General features: G+C 32.3%; 2 protein-coding genes across 9 annotated transcripts in view; one reads left to right on the top strand and one right to left on the bottom strand.

The window, feature by feature from the left end:
- LOC119636714 (parkin coregulated gene protein homolog) overlaps positions 1-2,292 on the bottom strand; it is a 2,938-nt gene extending 646 nt beyond the window's left edge. Inside the window, exons 1-3 of one of the 2 annotated variants that reach the window (XM_038032275.1) lie at positions 2,012-2,292; positions 1,796-1,953; positions 78-279 (exon numbers count right to left, since the gene is read on the bottom strand). In XM_038032275.1, the coding sequence (XP_037888203.1) occupies positions 78-279; positions 1,796-1,953; positions 2,012-2,264 (613 nt within the window). In that variant the 5' untranslated portion in view covers positions 2,265-2,292. The remainder of the gene's footprint in view (positions 1-77; positions 280-1,795; positions 1,954-2,011) is intronic. The other variant, XM_038032276.1, reaches the window with a different exon arrangement.
- Positions 2,293-7,607: 5,315 nt separating this feature from the next.
- Positions 7,608-15,005, top strand: part of LOC119636830 (serine-rich adhesin for platelets-like) — a 41,038-nt gene continuing 33,640 nt past the window's right edge. For 6 of the 7 annotated variants that reach the window (XM_038032501.1, XM_038032502.1, XM_038032500.1 and 3 more), the window contains exon 1: positions 7,608-8,197. The gene's annotated coding sequence lies outside the window, so the exon portion shown is untranslated. The remainder of the gene's footprint in view (positions 8,198-15,005) is intronic. The other variant, XM_038032499.1, reaches the window with a different exon arrangement.

Below are 15,005 nucleotides of genomic sequence, written 5' to 3'. Positions count from 1 at the left end.
TTTTTTTTTTTTTTTTTTTTTTTTTTTTTTTTTTTTTTAATGACCCAATTCAAAGTAAAAGTTTGCATTTTACTTACTTTTTAGCGGCAATATTAGTTGGGGTATAGTTGGGGGAATTTTTTCGCCACCCGCTATTAACAAATCGTAAACACCCTGACGTGCATACGTAGGGTAAGGATGCTCTGTCTCCGATAGGCCATCAAAGAATAGTGGCAAATAAAAATTGTAATCAAGCTTATCGATGTCAATCTGTAATACACATATGCATATGCATGCACGCTATTAACTGGAACATGCAAACCCATTTGCTTATATTCATTTGCCAAGAATTCAAATAACAATTTTGACATTGCATTTTCTTCTTGCACACGAAATCATTTCACACTATAAATTACGAAAAGTTATATTATATATGTATGCATATATGTATGTATGTATGTCACCAAACAGATTTCTTTCTATATTCGCCCGATTGTAGAAAGTTCTAATAGAAAGAGAGCAGAAAATTCTAAACAAATGTGAAAACTGTTCTTCATTTTAGTTAGGTGCCTGGGCATAATCTTTTCCTTAAACTCAATCACTATGAGGGATATATATATATGCATTACGTCAAAACGTCTGCAGCACTCAGAAAGAAGCTTCAGAATCCCCTCCACCCCATAAGGTATATACATATATATATATATATATTATTGATCGGTATCAAATTGTACATTGATTTAAGCAGGTCCGTATGTCCAACTGTATAGTGTCTGTAATAAACATTCTTCCGTTCACAAAAATTAAAGATCATCTACAAAATTTGCAAAGAATTTGAAAATGAACCAAAACAATGAAAGGTCACGCCTACAATGCAACAACAATTGAGAATAAATACATGAAATAAATTTTCATTTTTATTCTGCAAGAACGAAAAAGAATAGCCCCTCCCTCGCTACCAATACTATAGAGCATCAAAAATTTAGTTTTTTCCTCTTTTCCCCACCTCCTTTCGGAAAACGATGTTGGGTAAAAAAGATTCGCTTAGTACGAAATATAATTTTTTTACTTGTTTGACTTAGCCGCATGTTCTGCGTATCATTTACCAAACGAATGCCCGAATTCCTCTTCGCCAATTAAACATATTTTTTCTCAGCTGTGTTGTTCCTTTTACTTTCTGTGGAAGCATACAGAATTCACGGCAAATTCCAGGCGAAAAATGAAAAAATGTCTCATATTCTCATGGGCGTAGAAAAAGGAAGGAAACATTTTTCACGACAAGAGGCCATAGTCAGTATGAAAATGTAATGTTCTTTGTTCCCTTCTAATACATTGATATGCGCTGATCAATGAAAATTCCTAATCGATCTTATTCAATCCTGTGCCCCCATGATCCCGCGCTTGAAATAATACAGAACAGAAAGCTAAAAATTTATGTTAAAAAAAAAAGGTTAAAGGAAAGGCGCCTTCTACAAGCACACCTAAAACAGGTAACGAATTGACACAAAGGACATTGACAATGACTATGACAATGACTATGCCAATGAGAATGTATATAGCGATATAGCTAGCGTTTGCTTGCTCTGCTATCGTTCTGAAGACCTGAATGGGTAATATTACCGATTAACCGATTAATAAACGAACAAGTAAAACATAAGTTGGCGACTATTGGAAAGGCGACCTCAAAGCTATCTACTGCTATTTTTCGTTTCCCTTTTTGTCTGGTACCAACCTTTCTTAAGCAATCTTTATACCTCAATCGTTATACATATAAAAATATTTTTTCGTGAATTCCCTTCGATTCGTCTTAACTTACTGTCCAACCAATTTTATCGCCTCCACACATATATTCCATTTTAATAGGCAAATCGCCGCGATCAAAATGCAAGCGAAACGAAGTTTTACGTAAGGATTTGTTTAATGAGAATTTATTAATATTTAGCAAAGATTTCTTCTCTCCAATTAGTTTAGTGTCTGTAAGAAGCACAGCATATACTAAGACATCACATGCACTTTATTTCCTACAACTTACCATTGGCACGTTCGCCATTTGCTACACCCTGCTGCATACATTGTAGCGGACCCTTTACTACCAATGTATTCTTTTGCTGAGTCTGTATGGAAAATGGTGGCACGTATCGCGTTCTATTTGTCGAAAATGCAGAATTTTTAGGAGGATTAGAAGATTTTGAACGATATTTATATGAATCATCTGTGAAATGATTTAATTCATTGATAAGATTATTTGACGATAGTTGATATGTTGAACGTGCGCTATAAGCCATTTATTTTCAGATTCGACGCGTCAATAGACAACAATGAACTGAACTTTTTTTAAATGTAATGCCAAACATAACCAAACCAATACACTCGTTGCTAAGTAGAAATAAAATATATGCCCTAGAATTTAATGCAAACAATGGTGTTATGAATGAATTTCGAATTAACTCTTTTGCTACTCGTGGACACAATTTCATATTTGGTTTGTTTCTGCATGTGCATGTGCGTTCTAATTCATTTCCGTGATTGAAGAGAGACATCGAATAGCTAAAGGGTTAAACGTTTTGCAAAGTCACGAACATCGCGTACATCTATCTATAGTACGTAAACATTTAATGAATGAATGAAGTAAGTCATGCAATGTACATTTTATTAAATTCAAATGTAGTTTTGTAACTATCAAGCATTGAATTATATTCTACATCGTTTATTGTGTAGGGTACATTAACTTTTTCCGAATGTATGTATAAACATATCACACCACGAACGATAAAATATGTGGATATTTTTATTATTCTAATCGTTTCAGAATCATTTGCTTGTCAATCTGCTTAACTCATGTTTACAGATGCAATCTTGCGTCCCAACGGCTTGTGGTCATATATGCTGACATATTACGACTCAAAGACGAATGCAATTGATAATGAATTGAATCAACTTTTGGGATCATTCAAGAAAAATTACCTGTGGCAAGATAAATCTACACACACACACACACATTTAAAACAAATCGTCCCAACAAAATGCCGCAAATCGCTTATGAAGAAACCAAGAAAACGTGGTACAACATAGCTATGCTCAGGTTATAAAGAAGTTATTGAGCGCGATTTATAAAAGAATAGTTAAGGCGAAAACGGATATAAGCAGTATAAAAACTCAACACATGATTTATATTGGGCAAGCGTCGATATATGAAGACAAACAATATACTTCAGATTTAAGCCGTAGCACTCAAGAGGAAACTTTAGAAGAAACATTAAGAGCAAAAGCGTTTAAGCCATCAGAACGGATACAAAAGCGGAGAAACAAATATCAACTGTATCATGATCAGTTGGATCATACTAATACGGAAAGGGTATTGTTATTGTAGATGCTGCTCAAGAATGTCGAATTACGAAAATGCCTTATACCGGATTGTCTAACACACAATTCTTATTTTTGCCATAGAACACAAAAATTACACCCTCTTTTCATATGAATTTACCATTATGGAACCGTATATTAAAAATGAAATGTCTTCGCAAATACAAGCTTACTTTCCGTAAGAATGGTTGTAACCAAAGAGGTTCGAAACTAGGTCGTAGATTGAAGTACGAGTTCAAAACGCAGCTGAGTCATTTTTTATATCAAATTACTATTATGGATCAATTTTTAACATAAAATATTAAAACTTACACATTTTTGTTTTAAGAAAAAAAAATTTTCGTCAAATTCCTTATGAAAGGTGGAATCCAAAATGTAAGCTCAACTAGTCCAGTTAATTTTTTTAATGTTAAATTACTATTATTATATAATTTTCATCATCAAGCATTGAAAATTATACCTTTTTGTCGTATGATGTTCAGTTTTCATTATATGAGAGGGTGTTCAAAAATCGCCCCAGCCGGTCCAAAGTTTTCATGGCAATTTAGATTGCCGAAGTACTACTACTACTTAGACACCTCTGCCGAGAAATTTTAAAAATTGCACTTTATATGGGGAGTGGTCGAAAAAGAAAAAGATTTTCGACAACATTCGTATTTTGATCAATGTACCAAATTGCATCAAAATATCTCAAAAATTGCGACTTGTAGATTGAACACAAATTTAAATGGACAGGCATCAGACGGAGAGCCAGACCGACAGTCTTAGATCAATTCAGATTCTGAATTGAAGCCAACTAAGGTAAAGCAATTTTAAAATTTTATTGCAAATCTTGAATTAACCGATTGAGCGGGGCCTTAGCATGTTTATGCGTGGTAATCACATGTATTTATTTATTCGTGCTTTTTTATTTTTTTTCTTTATTTATTTAAATAGACCATTCGGCAAATATAAGATAAATCAATCAGATAATATGAAAAAAATGATAAGTAAAATATATTTGTACAAAATTAAGACTAACAAGCAAATTTAAACCCACCACGTAAGTAGCCAGAATTAAATGTTAAACCAAGTAAACAGTTGAAATGAACACTTCATTCCTCGCAAGTACGTGAAGGAGGAGAACGGGACATATCTATAAAATAACATTTATATTGCAAAGAACCGCAGGACTTAAAAATTTGCCCTAAGGCGACTTAAGGTGAATTGACGAGTCTTCTTGATAACGTAAACTAAGCAAGGCCGACTTCACATAATCGCTTGAATCGTTCATCGAGAATAAACAACAAAAGTCGTTAAATTGTTTACAAACAACATGAAAAGAAGCAAAGAGTTCATAATTCCTCCTACACTGCACCAAGCGAAGTGGGATGAAATTTTTTGAGGCTCTTGTAGGAATATTAAAATCAAGCGTATTAAGCGAGACGGGTGATGAAATATCACCCTGAATAATTTTCGGTAAAAACTCCATTCCAAGAATCAAGAGTAGGTAAATGGATTAATCCATCTAAAGTTTCGAACATTTTCTTCATTTTCCTCATTAAATGAGTCTTTATCGAGCATAACGGTCATATATTTGTGAAGTGTGGCGTCTTTATTAGTTACAAAGAGAACTTAAGGGCTACATCGTTATGAACTAGACGCTTTCTGGCTGTTGACACAGTGATTCGTCGCCTATATACCCATTTTATGAAATTTTATGAATTTTTAAGTTATTTATATAATATATAAATATAAAAACATTAATAGATTAAATCTCCACCCTCCCCCTTTTTTATAAATTAAATATATCCCCCTGGCTTGGAAATATAAGCGAAGCTTCATTCCACCAACGGCCTAGTACCTACAAATATGTCACAATCGTTATATCATAAAACCAAATTTTTTAATTTTCATATCTTCAAGAGGGACTTACTTTAATTGAAAGACTTTTCCATCATCAAAATAATGAAAAAAGTGCAACACAAACCCACCAGCTCTACAACCAAGAGTGAAGCCCAAAAAATAAGTTATATTTTACTCCAATATCATTTCGAAAGCATATATATAGACATTCGGAGAAAAAGCGCATTTATATTTATTTTCTATGAATTACTGTACGATCAATACTGAAGTTTACTGCAACACATTGTTGGGGTCTTTTTTGATTTTTGAAACAAATGGAAATGAATTAAAATGTTACATAATAGAAATGAACTTATTAATTGCATGGTAAAAAAAACATCACTTAAATACATCTAAGACTAAAATCTGGATTTGATTTGCAGTCAACTCAAGGATGTAAACGATATGCACAAGACTGTTGTCATCATTATTACCATATCTCAATATAACAAGAAAATATACTTTCTAATAGGAATATACGGTCCATTCAACAAGCGCGTCATAGCAACGACCTTGAAAATGTTTAATAGCGCAATGCAAAACTACCAAGTTTCATTTCGAAATTTTTTTTTTCGTCGTTCGTTAATATCGTTACCTAAATTAATACCGCTAATAATCAATTTCAAAAATACACATTCTTTATCGAAGAATTTTGGTTAATAAAAATTTCCTCAATTTATATAAAAAAGAAAAAATCACAACTCCTGTTCACCATGAGTTGTATATACAAATTTTCTGTTTTATTAATATTCATTCAGACGGTGTGCCATTTTTGTTTGCTATATGTTGCGAACCATAAAAGGCGCCCTATGATAAGAGGCACTTCAAATGTATAAGGCGATATTTAGAAAAATCTATTTTAATGTTAATAAAATTTTTATTTATTGTTCACATAACTCGTACAATACAACTTCCACTAATTATTTATTATAAAAATACAATTAATTTTGGTACTAGCAATGTACTATCAGTCTTCTTTCCAAAACACTGAAATAAGTAAAACAATATTTAACCGGTACGGTGTCCATTTGCAATGATTGGATTGTGAAGAAAAAGAAGAATTATTAGATTGAAATTATGCTTTTTATTTGGAATCTATAATAATAAGAAGAACAAGAAACCTACACCAAGAAGCAAGAAGAACACGAAATAAATGAAAACAAAATGTTGTATTTTTCTTGAAGAAAATCCTGATTTAAAAATTTAAACTGCTCAATAAATAATTTATAGATACAAATTTAACAAATACTTTATGATTTCTTGATTTTGTTTTTCTCATATCTAGACCTTGATTGTTCCCGTTTCTTGAATTCCTTTTTCTTGCTTTGTTATTATTATTGGCTTGTTGTTATTATGAGCAAAACAAATGTAAAAATAGGAAATTTAATTTTGTTAAAATTTCCTTGCAATAAATCGAAAGTAAAAGTAATGTGGCCGATAGTCGTCTCGTTATTGTCACCGTTCGGATAAGTTCCATTTGAACTATTGTTGTCACACCTCAAGTTTAGAGACTACTTATAGAAAAAATGTTCTTTCGGACCATAAGCCCTACTCAAAACTTGAGTCAATTCTTTTATGTAAAAAGTTACGTCTTATTGCCCGAGAAATACAGTATTTGTTTAGTATTTATGCGGTAGTTACTTAGTTAATTAGGTGTTGACACTGCAAAAAATCGAAATCCGCTGTTCGATAATGGAATAATACAAGGATATGTATCAATAATATTATGTTCACCAAATTTTTGTTTCTGTCCGTTAACGCATTTTTATTTGCCTCAACGTCAACTGACATTGGTGGTTATTCAGATAGACGAAAGATCAAAGATCCTAGCAAAAAAATTTCGAAACGGTAATGAAATAGAAAAAGGATCACAAAAAATATTTCGACTGTACGGAAGAGCTATTAAGCATTTGAACTTACTGATCACGCTACTTTGATCGAAATCTCTGATTTTATTCCTTCGATATGTTTCAGTATATGGTGCAACACCACCACAAGCGATCGATGACTGACGCACTGAAATGAAATAATAAATGTTTGCTTATGTTAAGCAATCACATACATGCATGAATCGTATGGTCATATTAAGATGTATTGGAAGCGTTGGTCTTTGGTGCGAAATGTGAATTAATTAGTTTCCTCGATTGATTCTGAGCATTGACAATGGTCAATTGTTTGTAAAAGACAAGGTAAATAAAATATTGGCCTTAGTATCGGTGAAGGAGGAAAGATTTAAAATCGTGGTGGATCTCAATTAACATTTTACGTTCGACAACGTTTGTTTAGCGCTGCAGTTTGTTCTTTTCACGTGGATACATTTTTGACAAAGCAGTTATTAGTAAAGTGCGTAAAGTGCATATTAAGAGTGATATTATCAGTTCAACAATATGAGTGGAAGTAACCAAAATTCGCTTAAAATCATCCAACAACAACTCTGAACTCTTTGCAAAAGTCCAAAGGTGCAGCTAGATGTATTTAAAAATTGTTAAAGTGCAGCTAATGTTTAGATTATAATTTCGAAGATACGTGGTTATTAAAAAGTGAGTGAATTTTCAACAGAATTGTTATGTAAATGTTGAAAATGTATAAAAATGCCAGAAGTTTGCGAATTTATGCTATCGTTTCGTTTCCCAAATCGAGTGTAAGCTGTTGAGTTATTAGTTTACAGTGCACAGCATTGTTTTTGCAACAATAATGCTTTACAGAGTATATTGTGAATGATTGTTTCTCTCGTCACGTACACCTAGTTTTTTTTTGTAATAAGTAAAAGAACTAGCACTTGTGTACGAAGGAAATTTTTCTTGCCGTAATCTCTTTATTGAATTTTGTCGGGACGAAAAAAAAAAATAGTGAAACTTATTAAGCTTGTAAATAATATGTTGATTAATTTAACAACAAATGAATATTATGTTAATTACAGTGTAGTGTGTTTAATGTAAGGTTTTTGTCTCTTAATACTAATGGAAAAAAGGTAAGTCCACAATATTTGTGATCAGTTAGTATGGATCAAAATGTATATTTTATTATGTGCGGACAAAAGTTTTTTTTTTTGCAATTTTTCATGCTAGGTTCTCTTTTTTCCCGTATATTTCACTTATTTAATCACGCGTATCTTTCAAAGAGGAAAAATCAATACTTTGTTAATGTTGTTGCAGTCGTCTGTCGCAGGTCTATTGATTTTCGTGGAAAATGGGGTATTTTTGATTTTGTATAGTTACAGACATTTCGCATTTGTCTTTATTTTTTTGCTTTCATTTTAATCTCATTAATTTAAACAAATGTTTTTTCAGTTTATTTTTTGTTTGACTTTTTCTATACGTCATTTTATGCTCTCTCTTTCTCTTTGGTTACTCTTTGTTTCTTTTCGTCTTTTTTTTTCTGAAAATTTTTGCTTGTAAAAACTTCGATATATTAGAGTTACCAGACGACTTTCGATAAAACCATATACGAAAATAATGTATAAATGCTACCAGATTTCTCCAGTAAAGAAGTATTTAGCTAAAAGCTTAATGATGATAAAGTCGATGTTTTATTAAATCTAACCATTAACCATATGTTTGATGATTCCGGATTATGGATTATTAAAAGAGGACAATTTTTTCACTTGTCTTTTGTTTTTTTATAATCAAAATATGTAGAAGTTATTATGGCATTATAACATATATTTTGCACGTGGCTTGACTCTTAATTACAATGAAACAATGTTTGTAGGAAAATATGTAAAGATATTCGGAAAAATAGTCAGAAAGTTTTTAAATTAAATCAAGTCTACGAAATTACAATATAAATACTCTTGAAACTTAATTTAAACGTAGATTATAGCCACCTTAGAATTAATCAGCATGAGGACAGGATCAGCAACAGCATTACTCATAGTGAGGAGCCATTCCTTTCACAAAATACAATTCCTATATTCTCCGCTTGATAACTTAGTTTATGAAACACTTTCCTACTTTTTCCCTACTTGTACCATTTTATAAGTGAAAAGCTGAGAAAATATGATTTTTTACTATAAAATAAGAAGTTATTTGGTGAAATATCTTTTAGAGCGTATGTAACGTGATGTGTGCAAGTTATTTAATATAGGATATAAATGAAACTGAGACTTGAGTTTTCAGATGCCCTTTTACTATCATTGATACTAGTCGGCAATAATCGGCAGAATAGATATAATATGCATTTTAGAATCTAGGCCAACATCGCCATATTTATATGCGATCATTTTTTGCACAAATAAGTAGTTGCAATTTTATAATTATTGATTTAACTTTAATTCTCAGTATGACTACAAAACTGAAGCGGCGAGTCTCTTACAAGTACTCAGATTCGAAGAAATGATTTGACAATAAGTGAACTAACTAAATCTTAAGTTTTGTTTCCCTATATATGGGACGATTATAATATTTTTGTAACTAATGAACAATAAGTTTGCAATGGGCAAAGGCATTTTGTTTGCAATATACGGAAATGGTCAGTTTCTCAGTTTTCCTCTTCCACCGTTGCAAATGTTTTGTATATAAATTCTTACACGGAAGGCTAGAAAATATAATCGCCTGCCGGCCGATGCTGAAGTCCTCACGGCGACTTAGTTTAAAGCAGAAAAGTGAAACTTGACTCATCGAGATTTTTGGAAACACTCCGGCCGTCTATGAGCATCCGAGCCCATCGCTGTATGTTGTCAAGGGCTTCGAGGCAAGTTTTGATGGTTCTAATCTTCTTGGGTATTAATTTTACATACCTCAAAAATCTGCGTAATGCTTTGGAAAGGATGTCAATGCATTGTTTTCAAATCATGTATGGAATTTTATTCGACAAGCATCTTTTTGAAGATCCTCGTCCACGAAAATTAGGCAGATACATTTGTTCATTGCAATGCGGTAAATAAAAGTTTGAATAGAATTTCCTGAGAATGGTGCGCGGGTGATGGAAGAAAGAAGGGCTGAATTGTTCGATCTGCTACGGATAATGAAGCTCTCATGCATTATCAAACTCATATAACAGTCCAAAACAAAATTTCTATCGATTAATTGCCGTTTATCCAGTGTGGGATAAAATTTGTGATTTTTATATATTCACCATCACCATTAAATGTTCTTTTCTATTCATTTATGCGTTGCAAAATAATTTATCTTTTCGCTTCACAGGTTCTTCGCTTTTTCTCGTATGCTGCATATGAAATTCTTCAACTGCCTGAAGATCTCTGTTCATTTTTGAAGACAGAGAGGGCAAAATGAAAAACAATAAATAAACCTTACATTCATTATTGAGTGTTGCAAACAACACAATGACAGATTCACTACATACTACATACATACTTAGAAAAACGGAGAACTTCATATAAAATATATAAACTAAGGATTCAAATGACGTGGCTTGAGGTGATGTTACTGGCAAAGATATTATATTCATTTGCTTTGAACTTCTGTTTATTTAAACCTTTTCGATGCTAGATGCGAAAATGTATCTACATTGAAAAGAAAAAATTGCGACCAAAACGATAGATAAACCTGAAATAGATAGGCGGGAAGGTGGTAAATGAATATTTTCTTTAATTAAAGAAAAGTTATTAACTAACTTCAAAAATCTCTTGGGGTTTGTGTTGTTTTACATTTTACAACCGTTTTATCTTCTTCTTTTTTTCTGCCGGAAATCTTAAAAGTTTTTATTGTTCGCTATATCACGTTTCTGAAGGTATATGATTTTGCTCGTTTCCTGTTAGTTTAGTGAATCTCTACCTTCATATTTTTATTTTGTCCTGTTCTTTAGGTCAAATTGAATTCATCCATAGAAGATACATATACGCATAAAACTTGTTTCACTTTCAGTAAAAAGTCTGCCTGTAATTTGAACTCTTTCTTGTTTGTTGTTGTTTTACCATTCAGGGATATTGATATGGTAATTTTGTTACAATTTTTGCAGCAATTAAAGGGAAAAGCCTTAGAGAATACAAGTAAATGAGAGATATGTGCACAACGTTCGAAACGCTCTAAAATTCTGCAGTATGTTCCATTGTGTCTGCGAGTTGTCGGGAAAAGTTTATGCTTATGGAGGGGGAGAGAGAGAAAGTAGACACTTGGCTGTTGCCATCTTGGACACTGTTTAAAAATGGCCTTAGTTCGCTCAGGAATACATTCACAATTTCATTTTGTTTCATACATTCTTTGGTAAAGGCTCAGAATCCAATTCGTTTTACCATCCCACAGATAGATGCAAAAATTGATAATGAGGATATTTAAGAGTTGGCATAGACATCTTGTGCTTAAATAAAAGTAAATAAAATAAGCTTTAGAAAGTGTGTAAAGCATGTTTAAACACTTCCAGACTTCTCAAAGATTGAAATAATTTCGAAAAATTTAAATCCGTTTGAAAATTCAAACGAACTTGTCTGCAGTGGCGGGTGTGCATGAATCATCCCATCATGGTGAGTGTATGTTTCATACTCTCTTTATTTTTTTCACTTCTTATTCGTGTTTTAGCAGGAATATCCAATGACTTTCATTTATGATTATGTAAAATTGTTTCGCTTATCGCTTACCTTTGAATGCCTTGGTTGGTTGGTGCACTTAGGCCAGCGGACGGTACAGCGGACGGTCCTTTTGTTGTAATAAAAGCATTTTAGCAGTCATCGAGTTTTGTTTCCAATAAATCAATGTTCCCAATTTCAAGGTAGCATGGCGCTTGCTGAGGCCGTCAAGTCTCCTCATTATTGCAAACAGGCAGCCATTGACCCTTATATAGTTGTCAATCTGCAATCAGCTGTGGTGTATCTAATTGTGTTCTTCGGTTTTTCCACTTGATAGGTAATTCACAAAGGCATTTAGCTATCAATGGACCTTATTTTTGAGCATCATCTTGCGATAAAAACTTTTTCAGCTCCATCTGTCGAAATGCGATCGAAAATCGAAAAAGAAAAAGATTTTTAATAAAATTTCTCCAAAACGTTTACTCTTTACACACACACCCGCCCTGTATTGGTTATACAATATTATTCAATGTAAACAATGACCCGAAACTATTGAGGCAGCTAATGTCGCCGATACTAATATTAATATCAGAAGATGAAGATAATTTTAAAATCCTTTGAAAAATATACATTTCTAATTTTTAATTGTAGACTTTGAGATATTTGAGAAAGAAAGAAAGAGTGATTGTTAAAATACAACTACAACAAAAGGATTGAAAAAGCGATAAGTGCTGGTGGTGAACGCTGATGGAATGAGAGCAGAATAATAATTTTTGCAAAAAAAAAAAAATATATATATATATATATATACATTTATGATGTTTCCAAAGTTTTGATCAGTGTTTCACTTGAAAAATCGGTACAAATATATATTAATCAAAATAGTTTCAATCATTTTCTGCAATATTTTACATTATTTTTGGCAATATTGCGATATCATGCCAAAAGACCTTCTATTGGCTTGGCAGCGAATCGTCCCTGACCCATCTTCTTCTTGCACTTTTTCAATTTGGAGAACCTGCGTGTCAGCCAAGCCGTACTGCACCGAAGAAGTGGTAATCAGGAGGCGCTACGCCTGTTGAGTATGCTGGGTGTGGCAGCACTTCCCATTCGAACAGTATACGCTGGACAACTCTAGCAACAAGTGGCTAAAAATTTGCATTTTTCGTCAATTCATGTCGCCATGCAGAACCGACAATTGGGAGCAGCATCGCCATAAGTCTCTAAAGTTGTTTAATGGGCTTCGGTAGCAGATCTCTTCAAATACACAAAAAAAAAAAATAAATAAATAATGTATTTGGAAGAAGGAGAATTTCGCACGCTCCATGACTATTGTCGGCGTATGCTGAACAAATTAATAATTTTAAATGGAAAGCTGTTCTTTCATGCAGAGGAAGATCAAAACTATCGAATTCAGCCGTTATGTACAATGATATTTCCCATTTCCTTATCATTTTTACCTATGGAAATTGTTGATCAACATTTTTGCAAACACCTCATATAAAAATGATGTTGTTCAACGCTGATTGGTTCAGAGCACAATAGCAATTTTCGCAACAAATTTTGTGTAGAAGTATCCAATGTCTAATGTATACATATATGTATATACATACATATATTATATCTTTACCTATATAGGCAGTTTTTAAGCTTAAAGCGTAAAATTGAAAAAATTATTGTTAGGAGCAAGCTGTGAGCGAAAGGTAAACATTTGCAGAGGCTCGCAAATATGAAAAAATCTTTTCGATGCGCCATGAATTTTTGTCCACTTAGCTTAGGTGAATTTGTATGAAGACGTTTGCATATGCTTTGCAGTGAGCATTTTTGCATAACGTAGTCACAACTTGAGCTTCCGTACGATACCAACCAACATGTTTGATGTGATATATGGTTTGAAAGACGATTGCGAACGGCATCTGTCGCAACTGAACTTACGTGTAATAATTTTATATACATAGGCGTAGTGCAGCTGCGTTTACAAATTATATATATGGGAATATTCAAAGTTAAAACTCCTGAAAATATGCTTTAAATAACAATTTCGAAAAGTAAAATATGTTTTGAACATAACATATGTCTATCTGTGAGAGTATAATAACAATAAAATATTAATTTACCATTCTAAAGTACAACAGCTGATAATTTTTATGAACCGTATAATCTCGAAGATGACTAACGACTTGATATGATGAGAAATTTAAAATACACAGCGAGAACCGTGTGTACATTAAAAAATGAACATTTGTACTTATATGGTTGTTTTGTTTTTGTAAAATACTTTCATTCGAGTTTGCATAAGTAATTTTAATTGTAAGCGCGTTCTCACCTATACACTCATTTAGCGTCGAAGCGAAAGCATGCGATGAGAGAATAAACAAAAGACACGAGACCGCTTTAGATCTATTTTAAACGAATATTTCTCTGCATGTGCCTTTGTGCATGTGTATACATGTGTTTGCTTAATGCATTGTGACATTGTTATCCTGCAAACGGCAGTTGTGCCTTAAAGTTGGGTATATATATATATATATACATATGTATATATATTAAAAATATATTTATGTTTGTATATATAAATATTTCTTTAATTTCAAATAAAACATCTGGCCTTAGACACCGCCTAGCCTTTTTTTCTCAGGGCATTCAGGTCGTTAACATTTAAAGGAAACCAAATGAATTGTCAGCACATATATATATACGTATGTATATGTGCATACTTTTCCATAGAGCCCGGTGTAGTTTTGTCCTTTAATTCATATCTATATATATATATATATATATATATATATATATATAGGTTTTATTTAGTTGAAAGTAGTTTTTGATATGTGCTCGTCCTCTTGTATATGTTTTTGTTGGTTTATTTCTAGTCCTTTATAGGTTTCTATTATTTGTTTAATACTCTTTCTTTCTCAAAGTTTGACTTATCTTACTCTTGTAATGCGTCATTCTCTCCCGTTTTATTTTTCTACATATCTTTGGTTTTTCTTATCATTTTCAAAATTCAAACATATTTTTAAATGATTTCAAATATTATTTAATAAAAAATTTGGAAACAGCTGAAAATTTGGAAAATTCCAATTTATTTATTTTTACTCATATATATATATATATATATATATATTTTATAGCACTTACTGTTAAATAATTTTACATTTTCCTATTCATGCTTGGAACTACCACCATTAGCTTTAACTCTTCATCCACCAAGTATTCTAGAGCGAATGGATGATTCTTTCATCGCAACGTACTCAGACACTTAACCATCCACCACATATTTTTACAAAAAAAAAAAGCACTTGCTCCACCACCGTAA

Source organism: Glossina fuscipes, unplaced genomic scaffold, assembly GCF_014805625.2.
Source record: "Glossina fuscipes isolate IAEA_lab_2018 unplaced genomic scaffold, Yale_Gfus_2 28, whole genome shotgun sequence".
NCBI lineage: Eukaryota > Metazoa > Arthropoda > Insecta > Diptera > Glossinidae > Glossina > Glossina fuscipes.
Note: the sequence above shows the minus strand (reverse complement) of the source record. Positions and strands in the feature narration are given on the sequence as shown.